The sequence below is a fragment of the Mobula birostris genome, chromosome 17 (assembly GCF_030028105.1).
Source record: "Mobula birostris isolate sMobBir1 chromosome 17, sMobBir1.hap1, whole genome shotgun sequence".
In the NCBI taxonomy this organism is placed as follows: domain Eukaryota; kingdom Metazoa; phylum Chordata; class Chondrichthyes; order Myliobatiformes; family Myliobatidae; genus Mobula; species Mobula birostris.
Genome location: NC_092386.1, coordinates 46,804,199 through 46,821,560, shown reverse-complemented (window position 1 = coordinate 46,821,560; position 17,362 = coordinate 46,804,199). Strand labels below are relative to the sequence as shown.

Genomic DNA, 17,362 nt, shown 5'->3' with positions numbered 1-17,362 from the left:
TAACAGCTTCTTTACTATTCTATTAATCTTTGTGGCCATTTTTAGGGTTCCATGTACCAGAATCCCATGTTCCCTCTGTTCATTAATGCTGTTAAAGATCCTGCCATTAACTATTCATTCTCTTTTCATGACGGATCTCCCAAAGTTCAGCACCTCAAAACTCCTATGCCCATATCTGCAATTCATTTATATCCTGCTGTATTCTTTGACAATCTTCTATGGAATCCACATTGCCATCAATCTTTGTGTCATCTGCAAGCTTACTCACCGACCCTACCACATTTTCATCCATACGATGACAAACAACAGAGATCTCAGTACAGATCCTTGCAGAACACCTCTAGTCACAGACCTCTATCCATAATCTATCCATCACTCTGTCTTCCCAAGCTAATTCTGAATCCAGTCAACCAAGTCATTGTGGATCACATGCATCCTAATTTTCTGGATGAACCTACCATACGGGATCTTGAGAAAATCTTTACTAAATTCCATGGAACATCATCCGCACCTACACCTCATCACTCACCTTTATCAACTCCTTGAAAAACTTAGTCAGATGAGTAAGACATAACCTGCCCCTCACAAAACCATGTTGATTGCCCCCCCCCAATTAGACATGCTTCTCCACATGTTCAAAAATCCTATCCCTAAAAATCCACTCTGTTAGCTTCCTTCCCACTGACGTGAGACTCAGCAGTCTACAATTTCCAGGATTATCCCTACTGCCCTCCTGGAACACAGGAACAATAGTAGCTATGCATCCATCCTCTGGTACCACATCTGTGGTTAGAAAAGATTCAAAGATCTCGATCAAAGCCACAGCAGTCTCTTCTCTTACCCCTTTCAATAGGCTGAAGTACAACATATTCCATCAGGCACTGGGAGGGACACCTCAAATGTTTTTCGTGAGACCTAGAACCACCTCTTTTCTAATCTCGAAATGCACCAGTATTTCTGTATGTGTGTTGCTTGGATTTCCAGCATCTGCAGATTTTCTCTTGTTTGTGATAGTATTTTTGTATGCTTCACTTTGATCCTGCTATCCTCTACATCCTTCTCCTCAGTAAATATCGATACAAAGAACTCATTTAAGATCTCACCCATATCCTCCACCTCTAAGCACGTGCCATCATTTATTCATGAGTAATCCTACTCTCTCCCTAGTTATTCTCTTGCTCTTAATGTATGTGTAGAATATCTTGGGTTTCTCTTTAATACTATTCAGCAAAGGTCCTTCTAGTTCTCCTAAGTACCTTCTTGAGTTCCTTTCTGGCTCCTCTATTGTCCTCAAGCACCCTACTTCAGCTTTCTGGGTATTTTTACTTCCTCTAGACTAAATTAACTACCACTTTCAACATCCAAGGTTTTCTTGCAATCCATGTCCTTCCCTCTTATTGGAACAAACCTATCCTGAAGTACATCAGGAGTAAAGTCAATTTTACTGCACTGGGATAGGATTCCGCAAAACAGAACTGTAAACAGCTACACGAGGAAATTTGCAGATGCTGGAATTTCAAGCAACACACATAAAAGTTGTTGGTGAACGCAGCAGGCCAGGCAGTATCTCCAGGAAGAGGCACAGTCGACGCCTCGGGCCGAGACTCGAGGCGCGAGGCGTCGACTGTGCCTCTTCCTGGAGATACTGCCTGGCCTGCTGCGTTCACCAGCAACTTTTATGTGTGTAAACAGCTACTTGCAGGAGCACAGTTAGAATAATGGGACACAATCCAGATATTGAGGTTTCAGACTAATTCTAATTTCCCCTGCATGTCAAGGACCTTTAGAAGAGGAAAAAATCTAGTTAATTGAAATGAAAAGGATCTAACCAACACTCACAACACGCTGGAGGAACTCAGCAGGTCAGGCAGTATCCGTGGAAATGATCAGTTAACGTTTCGGGCCAGAACCCTCTGTTTTTGACTGGCAGGGTAATGGATGAATTGCACATTGCTTAGTATTGGACAACTGTTTAAAAAAAGATAGATTTGGAGCTATAGGCCAGCACCAGTCCAAATCGATGATGAGGAACTTGTAAAAATAATTTGGGGGATAGCATAAATTGGCATTAAAAGACTAAGAGATTAGCTAGAGAATTTGTATGGACTTTAAAAGACTGTCTAGCTATAATGAATTTCATGAGAAAGCGATGAATTTTGAGAGAAAGCAATGAATGTTGTTGAGAGTAGCAGTTGACATAGTCTATGTGGACTTTAGCTAGATAGATTTCAATGAACTTGTTAGTGGTGATAAAAGTGACAAATGGAATTTGATTCAGAGAAGTAAATGGCAAGGTACTTGTAGAGGGAAAATAAGGAAAAGAAGTACAAACTAAATGCAAGGACACAGTGTAGAGACAAAAGTTTTGGACTGCATGTTCACAGATCTTTTAAAGTAAGAATGAGGTGATGAAAGCATATGGAATATTTTTGCCTTTATTACAATGAATAAAAGCAGAGGTTGTGTTAGAAATGTATAAAACCGAGATAAAATAGCTGATCTTCTGCATTAGTGAAATGTTCTACAATTAACTTATCTGTTCCAATTTAATTCAGTGACAAACTCTTCCACAGTAACATTCACCATCTTCATCAATCTATCCAAGTTCTAAGTGGCTTGCCCTTTATTGTAAGACCATCATCCCTGGTATTTGTCTCCTTACCCTGGAAAAACATGCAACTTTACAGCCTTGTAATAATTCTGTAATTTTTCAAGAAAATTCCTCTGATTATTCTAAACTCTAGAGATATCGCAGGTCTGGTCCACTCACTGTTTTTGTCCATGAAATCTGTCCGTTGAATTTTCACTTTCTAATAAGATGAAAACACCATTTCAGTGTGGATGGAGGGTCAAAGTGAAGAGAAAAAGCTTCTTTTTCAAAATTATCCAGCGAAGTGTACATATAACATAAAACATAGAATAGTACAGCACATTACAGGCCCTTCAGCCCACAATGTTGTGCCAACCCTCAAACCCTGCCTCCCATATAACCCCCCACCTTAAATTCCTCCATATACCTGTCTAGTAGTCTCTTAAACTTCACTAGTGTATCTGCCTCCACCACTGACCCGGGCAGTGCATTCCATGCACCAACCACTCTCTTGAGTAAAAAAACCTTCCTCTAATAACCCCCTTGAACTTCCCACCCCTTACCTTAAAGCCATGTCCTCTTGTATTGAGCAGTGGTGCCCTGGGGAAGAGGCACTGGCTATCCACTCTATCTATTCCTCTTAATATCTTGTACATCTCTATCATGTCTCCTCTCATCCTCCTTCTCTCCAAAGAGTAAAGCCCTAGCTCCCTTAATCTCTGATCATCATCCATACTCTCTAAACCAGGCAGCATCCTGGTAAATCTCCTCTGTACTCTTTCCAATGCTTCCACATCCTTCCTATAGTGAGGCGACCAGAACTGGACACAGTACTCCAAGTGTGGCCTAACCAGAGTTTTATAGAGCTGCATCATTACATCATGACTCTTAAACTCTATCCCTCGACTTATGAAAGCTAACACCCATAAGCTTTCTTAACTACCCTATCTACCTGTGAGGCAACTTTCAGGGATCTGTGGACATGTACCCCCAGATCCCTCTGCTCCTCCACACTACCAAGTATCCTGCCATTTACTTTGTACTCTGCCTTGGAGTTTGTCCTTCCAAAGTGTACCACCTCACACTTCTCCGGGTTGAACTCCATCTGCCACTTCTCAGCCCACTTCTGCATCCTATCAATGTCTCTCTGCAATCTTCAAGAATCCTCTACACTATCTACAACACCACCAACCTTTGTGTCGTCTGCAAACTTGCCAACCCACCCTTCTACCCCCAAATCCAGGTCGTTAATAACAATCACGAAAAGTAGAGGTTCCAGAACAGATCCTTGTGGGACACAACTAGTCACAACTCTCCAATCTGAATGTACTCCCTCCACCACGACCTTCTGCCTTCTGCAGGCAAGCCAATTCTGAATTCACCTGGCCAAACTTCCCTGGATCCCATGCCTTCGTACAAACGTACGTGTGGACGTACGTTTATAGTCTTTTGCTGCTGTAGCCCATCCACTTCAAGTTTTGATGTGTTTGGTACGTATTCAGAGATGCTCTTCTGTACACCACTGACTATTGTAACACGTGGTTATTTGAGTTACTGACAGATTTTATCAGCCTAGTCATTCTCATTAACAAGGTGTTTTCACCCGCAGAACTACCGATCACTAGATGACTTTTGTTTTTCCACACCTTTCTCTGTAAACTCCAGAAACTATTGTATGTGAAAATCCAGATTTGCAGTTTCTGAGATACTCAAACTACCACGTTTGGCACCAACAGTCATTCCATAGTCAATCTACAGAATATGCAGCAGAACATCCTTCTGAACTGACTCATTCAGCTATGTTGTCACAAGGATCGTAGGAGAAAACCTTTCCCACAAATGCAATAAGCATACACAACAGGTGTATGGGGTGTCAGGGAGTGGTAGCACCTCTGGTGGGGGATTTTCAGGGCGATTAGTCCACCTTTCATCCTCATCTGGCACTCAGCTCTCACTTGTGGCTCCCCGTAGCTGTTTGCATGCGACAGTGGCCACACCCCGGACAACGGCTTCGACAAGCCGGCTAAACCAGGTGAGGGTAGCCGACAGGTCTCAAACCCTCGGTGAGATAGGGAGTTGTCTATCCCAGCATGTGAAGACAGACTCTGGCGGATTGAGCAGACGAGACCAATGGTCAAGAAGGCGGTCTCTGCAAGCGCCGTGGAACATGTAGAGCAGGACAAGACACAGAATACGTCCTGGTCATCCACTGCACCTGGTCCCATCTCCAGCCATCTCGACTCTGTCTCGCCACTGGATCCAGATGGGAATTGGGAAGAGAAAGTGGGGCTGACGCTGCGCAACTCTCCCTCACTTAAATCCAAATCACGCGCTAGTCTCGACACCGTGTCGAGGCCCTCATCTAGGTCGACGATGGACGAACACACACATACACACACAACAGTTCATCTCTATGAAACAGGAGAACACACTTCATCGTACAATAGCCTGTTTAATTTCGTACATTATCACATATTGGTAAATTATTGTGTATTATTATTCTGTACTTTATTATTACTTAAGTCTACTTTCAAATGTTGCTGCTATAATGAAAGAATTTTCCAATCGGGATCAATAAAGTATATATTATTATCACATCTCTTCCCCATTCTGTTGTTTGGTCTGAACAACAGAACCTCTTGATTATATTTGCATGCGTTTATGCATGGAGTTGCTGCCACATGATTGGCTGATCAGATATTTGTATTAATAAAGTGTGCCTAATAAAGTGGCCACTCAGTGGATGTCATTTTCAGTCAAAATCAGAACTACATACTGTAATACTGCGGGTCTCACGAAGGTCCTAAACACTTGTAGTTAGAAATCGTAATCCAGTTTAAACATTGCCTGTGATAAAGGCTAATGTTGTATTGCCTACTTGATTGCTTGCTACATCTGCATCTCTCACTGATATATTGCATTGAAGATCAACATTACCTAATTTCTTAGTTTATAAACATAAAATCCATTTGTTTTGTGCATGAAAGTGGAAAACTTCAAAATTTTCCCACATTATATTGCATCTACAATATTCTTTACTATTCACTCAGTTAATCTATAATCCTCTTTATTTACTGTGTAAAAAAAAACCCTGTACTCCCTACACACAATCCCATCTATTTTCAGCAAACTTGGAAATGTGGCATTTGGTCACAAGGATAGACTAGCTGGATTGGTGTTCTTTTCCTTGTAATGATGGACCAGGTGAACAAGAACAAAATACTTAATTTAACAGGGAGGACCATAGCGTAAAGGGAACTGGGAAGACGTGAGGAAAATTTTGTTCAAAAGTGAGGCTTGGAACTTGCTGCCCAAAAGGATTTTATGAATCGAAGAACCAAACAAACAAAACTATGGACAAGCAGCTAGGAAGCTTGAGCCACAAAGTCAATGGTTCACTGGTGTGCAAAAAATAAATGGCTGAATTGATTACTACTGCGTACATTTTTCATTCTGTGAAATTGCTAAAGTAAAATTCTTGAAAATTTCTTATGTTAGAAAGGTAAAATGATCCACTATGATTCTTAGTTCTATCACAATCTTATCAAAACTATATAAAGGTAAATCCAGACTGAGCTGATGTGTTCTGCACTTAGGTGAATACTTGCATATAAAGTCATGCAAAGTCAAAAAATCTGAATGCAACACACAATGGCAAATTCTCCTTGCCTACAGCACATACTTCCTTCAAAAAAAAAGTTTAGGACAGCAAAAGGGTATGTATATAGGCACTGCTCTCCCACTAAATTAAATGTTTTCTTTCCAATTGCTTCATTTTTCAGCTTTTAACATTAGATGACTGATCCAGGTGAACTTCAATATTAAGAACTCAATTGCTTTTGCAAAAGTATGTATATTTTATTCAAAATATGTATGAAACAATCATTTAAATACAATTTTACAGTTTGTACACTGATACATTCAGTTAACATGTCATAAATTACTACTTACAACACAGTAAGAAAATAGACCCAATTCTATATATTTGATGCATTTTAAAATCCTTGATGCAATTACATTTGTCACCTTATTAAATTGCTTTCAGAACTACTCAAGGTTCATAATTCCAACTTTTATACAACTTGAAAGGGCCTAGTTAATGGCATGCTATTTAGGAATCACTTTCAATAGACAAACTGCATCCAAATTTTATTATCAGTTTTCAGACAAAAATATAACTGCTGTCCTATAATCAAGACTGCGCTTTGCACCTTGACAAAGACTCCCCCACCAGTGCTAAACGTTAACATCTCTGTACTCGGTGCAGTGTTGGGAAGGGCCAACCCATTCCTGTTTTTGTAATACTGACTGTGTACACTGAATTTTGGAAAGGTCCCATTATTATGCTTAATGTCACTTTTATACACGTAAATGTATGAAAGAATGTTGTTCTGTTAAGCATTCACAGGAACCAAATACAGAATTCCAGATTAAGAAAGATTGTACAGTTTGGGCAAAATAGTAAAGACTAGCTGTGCGAAAGATATTGGTACCAAAGGGCACAATGAAAAACTGGAAGTATTGCTGAGGATCTTAACCCACACAGTTAGTAACATATATAGCAAATTGAAATAGCAGGATTTATCAAAAGTGATTGTTGAGGGAGGAGGAAACAAAAGAGACATCCCCAGTTTCTACACAGAGAAAGCAGCTAATAATCTTCACTGTTAAAACAAGATTTTAGTTTTCAAATTCTTGATTGTTCAAAACATTCTGCAGTTTGCAGGAATTACAATGAAATGAGGCTCAAATCTTCACTCCTGAGTTTACAACAAATGCTTTGGTATTCAGCTGCCTCCTGTGCAGAAGGAAAACACTCACTTGCTTTAACACAAATCAAATTACATTTTGCGAATGGCAAGTGTATTCTGGCAGTTTGAATGAGCACCTGGGTTTATGCTAATTATCACTGCCCAGTCCAATCGTTTCTTACAGGTCCAAGCACCTGCAGTGATACATTCAGGTGGCCCGTTCCTTTCTCATTATCTGTCTCTCTTCAATCCCTGTGCTCTTCATGATGCAGGGAGTCTAGACTGTTGTCCTGGAAAGTAGGCAGATGTCACTGGTGGTGAATTTCCTTGCTTTGGCACTAGGGGTCGAGTTGACACTAAATAAATAACATTATTTATGGAATAAAACAGAAAAGTTAAAATTAAACATTAGTTAATGAATGCTTATCAGAAAGTCTTTAATTATATCTTACTTGATAAAAAATCAACAACCTGAAATATTAATCCAGTTTCTATTGCGTCACAACGACTTCTTGACATGTTACCAATTTCCAGCATTTTTTGTTTTCAGTAAAGCAACTTAACCTATTACTGACTGGTCTGACTGCCTGAATAGACGTATGGAAAAGCAAATGACGATGACCATATGCTTGGTGCAAATGATGATGAAGGGTGAAGTAGGATACTGTTGTTGCCAGGAAGATCAAGAGGAAGGATAATCAAAGATCAGAATATGACCGCAATAGCAGGATCACATAGGACAGAGGCTGACATTACAAGTTTACAGACGAAGATGGAGATTTTAAATTATGAAAGGAATGGGTTACCATGTTGATATACATATCAGATTTTTAAAAAGCTCAGATTTTCTATTTTCATGGAAAACAATGCTAGAGCCATTTGTTTCTTCAAGACAAGTTAATTTTGATTTGTCTGTGGATTTAAGAAAAGATTAGGCTAGATATTATTTATTAGGATAAGCTGGGTAATTTTATCTCCTCATTACAGGAAAGCAGCATCAACCGTCCTTTGAAAGGGTACGATAAAGGTTACAACTAATCTCAGCCATAACAGCCAAGTTCTTTGGGTGAATATATTCATGGCCCATAAGGAAGGAAAGCTGAAGGGTTTCACATCTAACAATGTCCATAATTCAAAACCATGATAAATAGTGGCATTTATTTGGGACAAGATAGTGTGGATCATGAAAATTTGAAAGATATAATGCTATATCCAAGAAGATCACAACCTTATCGTGGTTTGGAGGTTTGTAGGCCTCAATGACCCAGAAAGCCACGCTGGTTGGAGTCAGGGCTTTATGCTTTGGCTCTTGGTAGGGATACCCATGCCAAACAAGTCAAAGGGTATAGACCAGATAAGTGGTTCACTGGTCCTCCAGGTTCAGGGGTTCAGACCAGGGCTGACAACCCTGACTGATCAAAGAAAACTGTTATGGAAACAGCAATGAAGAACTCTTTTACATCTGAGTGTGACGCTATTCCTGTGTTTCCACCTGGGACTTGCATGGCTGACAGTAGTGAAAATCGAGAGGAAGCTACTGGCATGATGAATGAAGCCCTGAACACTACCAGAAACGGAGGAGCTTTATGGCTGCCCTAAACACTAGTAAGTGGTCTTACTTACTAACAGGCAGTAAGTAAGTAATGCTGAATTGTTTCTCTATATTTTTTAACTTGTTGTTCATATGTCAGACTTTGTCAAATTGTTTAGTTTACAAACTGGAGGAATACAACATACATTTTTTGTTTATTCAGTGTTGGATGCATTAAAGCAACAAATGAACTGATTGTAATTAAATTTCAATTAACTCAAATCTGTACGGTTTACGATATATAATTTGAATTGATTTCCTAAAACAAACCAAAAAACATAAAAATATAAATATAAAATGACTGCACTTTACACACGAATGTTACCATGATTATCATTAATCTTTGAAACTAGGAAACATTTTGAAATACACCCACACCAACCTGTTTTAAGATGGAATAATTTGTTTATTAATATTTCAGATTTTCAACTTTTACTACCTGTGCCAGGTGGATAAAATGGCTTCTGCAATGATGCTCCTCGAGACAACACAGGTTTACTGCATTCCCTCTTTTGTAAGTACTTCTGGTCTAAACCAACTGGTTCACTGCAAGAAGTAGGTATTTTTAAGTGAACAATAACTGGAATTGTTCAAACTACAACCAGACAGAAGATAACATTCTACAGGCATAACTGAACATTTCATTTTACAGATTAGAGAAAATAAAGACTACACACTTTAGATTACAGCTTTTTTTTGCATACATGCTACAGAGGGTCTTTAAAAACAATGCCTATACTATTTTAGCCTGTTATCTTTTACAATGATCTTTGGACCAGGAAATAAACAAAGTTCTACTATGGACAATGTTAAATTGAACCGGCCAAGTTCAAAGCCACTGACAAAATACTTACAGTACTCTGATTTGTTAAAACCATTAACAAAACATTCTGCAGTCCTGTCTGTATAATTATCATATCAAACAATGTACTCAGTCATCCAGAATACAAGACTTTGACTAGATTATGTAGCTGAGGTTAGTTCACAAACATGGTTCTTGCCAAAATTCTATTGTAGCCTGTAAGGAAATTAACACCTCAGCAAGAAGACGCTCTGATAAAATCTTTACAATAAGGATTAGCTTCCACTGGAATGCAGAGGAAACTAAAGCATTTTATTTCTCATTTTAAAGATTAATTGTGTCCAAAGTACACTGCTTTTCCCTCAGAGTACACTGCTTTTTCTCAAAGTACAGTGTTTTGCAAGAATGAATATTAAAGTTCCCTTCCTTGATGAGCAAAGATGCAGATTAAGGACGTGCTTTTAGTTGTGTCCAACCTATTGTCACCTGATACCCATGTACAAGATTAGTCACTGGATAAGATATGGTACACAAGATGTCCCCACTTATTTCCTTTATAAGCTCCAAGGCCAGCAGGAGATCAACTTAATGTAGCCCTAAATTTGAATCATGGCACAAAAGCAAAATCTTTAGGATAGTAGAATTATTAAATTCAGTGCCAGAGAGATGTATTTACTTTCAATCTCAAAAAACTCATTGAGCTAAACCTTTTGTTTAAATGCTACACGTAGATCTTCTATTAAGTCCATTCTTAGTCCTTATAGATGTGACTTCATATCTGCTAGTTTGTAAATATCAGTGAAGAAAACTCCATTACCCACAGTCTGAGCAGCCTACCAAATAGCCAAAATCATAGTGTTATTGTATTACATTTCAAAGATAAACTGCAGGTACTCTTCCATGCACTACCTAGATCAGACTATAAACATTTATGCTCCAAAAAACCAGAGGACATTTTGAGGCCAGCCAAGTATGTTGCCATTAAGCAATACTAGTTAGTTAATTACATTGAAAGATATTAGGTAAGGTGCATTTGTTGAAAATCCAAAGAGGTCAAACTCTTGAAATGCCAGTTTCTGGACCAGCCCAAAGGTTATTCATGGAATCATGGTAAAATAATCATTTGTTAACAAAAATATTTTTTTTAAACGATGAGTAATGAAACATATTAAAGAATACCAGTTCTTTCACTCTCCACCACTTTCCTAAGCTTTTCACCCCCTTGTCTGTACATACCTTTTGGAGGGGAGAGCTGTTGCTGCTGGTGTTGAAGATGGAGGGGCTGATGCAGGAAAGGTACTAGTATTTAGCTGCACAGGACTGATCTGCATCTGGAAGAATAATGAAAGATGCTCTTGTCACATTTTCACTGATTTATTTTGGTTTTGTCTCCAATTAAATTGCAAGGTTAACATTAATAAGAATAGATGTCCAAGAACACAAGAGCCAACAAACCATTGTTCAGATATTAAGTTACTTGTATTCACATTTTTTTTTAAAGAAGTGTAATTGCAGTGGAATTGTTCTAGGTAACTCAAAGATAGTGTAGGGTTGCAACAATAGTTAACGTTCATTAAATATTTGGAAATGCAATGAATTTGAAAATATCATCATAGAAAAGTACGAATAATAAAATTAAATTAAGCCTGCCTGAAGACCATGCCTTGACACACCAGGCCTCAGGAGTGGAGCATTCATTCGTACAGAAGAACCAGAGCTCTTAGAGTAATTGTCTGACGGCGAAACAGAGGAGGCAGTCTGCGGCATCAAGACAGAGAAAGGAGGGTACAAAGTTTGCTGTAATAGGAAAAGCAACAGTACAGTATTAGCATGAAGGACTTAAGAAAATTCAGCATTAGACATGTAAAATTAAAATCTTACATGCATTCCAAAACTGCTGTTTAAAAGCAGTAAATGTTGAGGTAGTATGGCTGTCAATTAACTATAGTTATTAGGATTAACAAAGGGAAATGGTTAATATGGCAAACTGTGGGGGGGGGGGAGAGAGAAAAGAGAACATGTATATTCACTCGATGTTGCAGTCAGTCCACTCACTGTGAATCTTGATTACAGCATTTGAAATATTGTTTTTCAACTGTTAAGTAAATTTGGATTTGCTGGAGAGGATATTGCGTTTGATACCCTTGGAAGTTTGGTCTCCCAGGTACTGGGGAGTCAGGATTATCAATCAAGGAATGAGCTGGGTTCTCATACAAGGTTCTCATCTAATGCAACCAAACCATGTCTCATTTTGGAATTCACAAGTTATTGATGTTTATGAAAGTTAAACCAATGGTTAAAATGTCACTGAATTGACTGGAAATGGGAGAATGTTAATAAGGAGGCAATTTTAAAGGCTGAGTGGCAAATCCACAGATGAAACAGATTACAAATGCAACACATTTTCCATCAGATCATACAAAAAATTTAATGGTATTTTTATGTTATAATACATACCATATTCTGTCCTATAGCACTCCTTATTTTTCATGGAATCGTAACTTTCACAATCCCAATAAAATGGCAACTTTTTTTAATATCTAATATTGCTCATTGATGAGCTGTCAAAGGCCTGACAGTTTTGTTGTGGTAAACATGCAAATTAGTTTGCTAGAGTTTTAAAGAGGAAAAGAGTAACATTCTTGTTTTATATACCATAATCACTGTGTTCTATGTTGGTAACAACAGATGAGGTCATTCCATCTAGTGTGTTGCTTTGTGCATTTCAGAATTTCCAATCTGATTCTCATGATTCAAAATCGCCATACAGGATCTAGACTCATTGAAAAATAAACTAGCTGTTGGCAGAAATAAACCCCTCTGGCTGCCATCCCAAAACAGATAACGTTCCTGCATTTAGGCTGTGGAAGAATGCTTTATCTGCAGTGCTCATTTTGAGATTATGTAGAGGGGACTGGATAGCCTTGCACCTTCTGGATGCCAGTAACCTGCTCTTATTAAAGGCAATGGGGTGGGGGGGGGGGGCAGCAAGCCAATCTAAGGAAACAACTTCCCTGCTTCATATGTCACTGGTAACATGTTAGAAAGGCAAGCCATCTTTCAAATTGTGCTCACCGAATAAACATCATAAATATTCTTATTAAAATAACATTTCCACTGAACCAAGCTAATAGTTGTAAAGAAAACAGACAGCAGGTTTAACTATGCTAATATTTCAATCAACAGTTAAAATATGATACTGAATCCACATCTATCCTTTCACTATTAATTTGCATCTTAAAGTAGACTATAGTTGATAATAAATGCGTAAATTTGCTTGAACTCATTATCTGTCATGAGCAGAGTCTCATGAGCAATAAATGTTAGCCATGCCAGTAATGCCCAGATTCTGAAAAATGAATCCAGACAAATTATTGATTTACTTACCATGCTGTTTTGCATGCCCCCAGGCCTGGACAGATTGCCACTAGATACTGATGATGGATCACAGGACCCTGGAGTTTCTTGCAGAGATGCTAATTTATTTTCATTCAGTTGTTTATTCAACCAAGATATTACTGTGGACAATTAAATTCTCATTAAAATATTTTAAAGTTAAATAGTTGAACTTCTATTTTAAAGTTTTTTCTCCAAAAGTAAATGAAGTTGTTAAAAAACCTGAACAACTTTGATTTATTCCTAAAATTGTACTAGTTTCAATTGTAACTAATAAAGTGTACCCAGTTTATAATCAGTTACACACTGTGGTTTCTATTAATTAAAAAAATGTTTACAGTACAGATTGCACTAAAGCACCTCAATCTACATTAACTGATGGTGCAACCAAGAATCAAATTAGCCAACCTCAAGCTACAGGGGGAAACACATACATGCATGTCTACCTACACTTTGACTCTATTTTGTTGGCCTTATTGATTCTTTCCTGTTTCACACTTCAAAGGCAACAGTTTTTGCAGGTACCAAATGCATTATCAATAAAACACCAACTTCTCTCCCAGGCATTCACCACCTCTACTACATAATACTCTGCAAACATTTCAGCCGAGTGAGATTGTGAGTGTGGCCTCACAAAACTGGCCAGAAGGTCTTGTTATTGCACTAATTTAAAAACAAGCCACCTCTGCCCTATAATCCTCTTTTTTTATATTGTCAAAATTAAGTCCTAATATCTCATGCGGTTTAATATTCTGATTACACCCCCTTGAAACATGCTATATTACTTTCTAACATGCAAAGTATGTCAAATTCTAATTGTTTCAATATTGCTTGTCAAAGAACTAACCATTTTCATTGGTCTTTAGAAGCTGTTTGCTTTCTTCTAGTTTTGTGACAGTGGCATCTAACTTCTCCTGTAACTTGCAAACCTAAAAAAAAAGTTAAAACCAACATTTTCAATAAAACTTATCCTAAAACAAACACTCCTCTTTCCCACCCTCCATCCTTCTGATCAAAATTCATAGAGAGAGAGAGAGATATATATATATATATATATATATATATATATATATATATATATATATATATATATATATATATATATATATATATATATATATATATATGCAACTACTGTGTTATGGATGTTTATATTAAAGAAATTCACCCTTATAAAATTCACAAATCTGTACAAAAAGATGATATGGAATAATAATGGAATGTGTGTGGGGAGGGGAGTAAATAAATCAATTTTTTCCTAATCATTTCTTGACACACGCAAATGATGCACAAAGTAAATTTATTTTCAAAGTACATATCCTGTGTGTTACACACAACTTGAGATTCATTTTCTGACAGACATTTACATACAGCAAGAAAAGAAATACAATAGATGTTTACAGAAAACTATACATAAACAAACACTGACAAAACATCAATGTGCAAATAAATATATAACTGAGAACCAGAAATAAAATGTCTGCAGATTGTAGAATCAGCTCAGAGTAGTCATAGAGTCATGGAATAGTACAACACAGAAACAGGAACTTTGGCCCATCTAGTCTGTGCCGAACTATTAAAGTGCCTTCTCTCATCAACCTGCACCCAGACCAAAGCTCTCTTTATCCCTCCCATGTAGCCCTCCAAATTTCTCGTAAATGTTGAAGTCGAACCCGCATCCACCACCTCCACTATTGATGAATGAAGTGATTCAAACCAGTTCAGGAGCTGGTTGTAGGGCTTTGACTTACAGAAAATTGCAGTACAGATAGTTTGCTAAGAACACAACCCCAACCCCATCCTAATATAGGGATAGCCTATAATCCACCAAATCAAGATTTATTACCTCCTCTTCCTTGTGCCTCAGGACCTGTTGTACATCTGCTAGTTCTTGCTGCTCCTTCTGGAGTATTTGCATTTTTTCTCCTAAAAGTTTTTCTTGTTGCATTGTAACTGCATTTTTCAGTTTAATTTTTTCCATCAGCTTCTTAATGTCTCCCTGAAGCTTTTTGATGATTTCATTAGCCTACAACAAAAACATAATACACATTATACTTGCATAAAAAATGTGATGACTTTTTTATATGATTGTAGAACATGGATTCCAGTTTAACTTGCATCTAAATTACTCCTAAAATAGCAAACTAGTACATTTTTTTATTAGTAAGTTTCTAAAAGCAACTATCATGATGTTTAAGATTAGGTCTTGACGTTAATTGTAATTCATTACAGTTTCTCGGTCTCTGCAGATGCTCAGTTATTAACTATTTTCAAAACTGAGCAACAGACTTCTGAACCCTAAGGAAAGTAAAGGATTTACCAGTAAGGCAGCAAACTGGTATGCAGGTTCCTGCTTTTATAAATATATAGTCTCAAGTATTGTTAATGATGCATTGTTTGAGGGAAGTGCATTTTAAAGGACTCCAAATGTCAGACTAAGAATTTGTTTTTCTTTTCACCTCACTAGTCAGGAGCTTTGTACCACCCGCTCCTGAGATATCACATTTCTGGACCTTCACTAATAAGTCATGCTAACTCCAGGGTGGGGTGGTAGTGGAAGCAGAGGAGGAAACGTTTTTGAAATACAATCCAGTTTAAGATGATGTTGGTGAACCTCAGCGACTTCTGGCTGGTGGCTAAAGAAACAAGGATAGCAACTAAATACTTTGCTAATCATAGTTTTTCTGGCAAACGATCACTGCAAGCAATGGTCTATAACTTCCTTCTGGACCTGCAGGCAATTCGATGTGATAGAACTTAGGCAAGGTGAGGTGGCAGGCCCGTTGCCGAGAGTGTGGAAGAATGTGAAAGGTCAGGTAAAGGCCGAACAAAACTGTGGGGTTCAGGCCCCAAAGCGTATTGATGCAACTGAACATGTCTGGATGGAGATTTACAGGCCAAATGGAGGTAGCGAAGTCTGGCACATCCATGTGGCAGAACCCCTTGTTTGGACAGAGATTTAAGCGCTGGACAAAATTGAAAAGGTCAGGTGTCGAGGCCCGAGGTGAGGTATGGGCTCGTTCAGATCACTGCTCAAAGTGTTAGAACCTGTAGTTTGGATAGAGATTTTAGCACCTGGCCAGATTGAAAAGGTCAGGGTGATGAGGCCTGAGGTGAGGTATGGGTTTGCTCAGATCACAGCTTGAAGCGATGATTGTTCAGACGGAGATTTAAGCACTGGGTCAGATTGAAAAGGTCAGGGTGTCGAGGCCCGAGGTGAGGTATGGGCAGGTTCAGATCGCTGCTCCACTATATTTACTTGGCTCTGCACTGAACTCTCGTTGCGGACTTCAGTTCAGAAACACTGTTTGCTTGCAGTTACAGTTTGCATGATCTTTTCACCGCACATTGGGTGTTCGGTCTTTTTTTGGGTTATTTTATTCTTTTTTTAAATGGACAAGATGTGGTTTTTATTCTCTACACATTGGGTGTTAATCTTCTTTCATGGCTACTTGTGAGGAGACAAATCTCAAGGTTATATAATGTCAAGTCAAGTCAAATTTATTTATAAAGCACATTTAAAACAACCTATGTTGACCAAAGTGCTGTACAAACCATAGCAGGTAGCTAAAATCACAAATACAAGAAACACAGATATAAACAACAAGGAAGACAGCTTACAAGCACAAAATAAATAACACATGAGCCTAGTCACAAGCCAAAGATCAGCCACATCAGGAAGATTCAAACGCTAGTGAATAAAGGTAAGTTTTGAGCATGGACTTAAAAAGAGTCAATGAAGGGGGCAGATCTGATAGGGAGGGGAATGCTGTTCCACAGTCTAGGGGCTACAACAGCAAAGGCGCGGTCACCCCCAAACTTAAAATATAGATTCTGGGACAGCCAGGAGCCCCAGGTCAGCCGACCTGAGGGACCTGGAAGTAGAATAAGGGGTTAGAAGGTCTGCGATATAAGAGGGGGCCAGCCCATTTAATGTATACATATTTTGTTAGTAAATGTACTTTGAACACTGATAAACATCAATCTTGGGACTTTGGTAGAGCCAGAGTGGCATATTTTCAAATAATTATCCCTATTAATGCTTTTATTTCACTTTGTTTTTAAACCGTTAGACATCAGAGCAGACTTGGGGTACTTAGCCCGTCGAGTCTGCTCCGTCATTCCACCATAGCTATTATCCCCCTCAACACCATTCTACTACCTTCCCTCCAGAACCTTTGATGCCCTTGCTCATCAAGAACTTATCAACATCCACTTTAAGTATACTCAAT

At 38.3% G+C, this 17,362-nt stretch overlaps 1 protein-coding gene across 1 annotated transcript in view; it reads right to left on the bottom strand.

The window, feature by feature from the left end:
- Positions 1–6,481: 6,481 nt before the first annotated feature.
- The window catches only part of sass6 (SAS-6 centriolar assembly protein), a 52,426-nt gene continuing 41,545 nt past the window's right edge, over positions 6,482–17,362 (bottom strand). The window contains exons 11-17 of the mRNA XM_072281659.1: positions 14,977–15,156; positions 13,978–14,059; positions 13,122–13,252; positions 11,385–11,531; positions 10,971–11,065; positions 9,372–9,478; positions 6,482–7,697 (exon numbers count right to left, since the gene is read on the bottom strand). Of these exons, the coding sequence (XP_072137760.1) occupies positions 7,603–7,697; positions 9,372–9,478; positions 10,971–11,065; positions 11,385–11,531; positions 13,122–13,252; positions 13,978–14,059; positions 14,977–15,156 (837 nt within the window). The 3' untranslated portion in view covers positions 6,482–7,602. The remainder of the gene's footprint in view (positions 7,698–9,371; positions 9,479–10,970; positions 11,066–11,384; positions 11,532–13,121; positions 13,253–13,977; positions 14,060–14,976; positions 15,157–17,362) is intronic.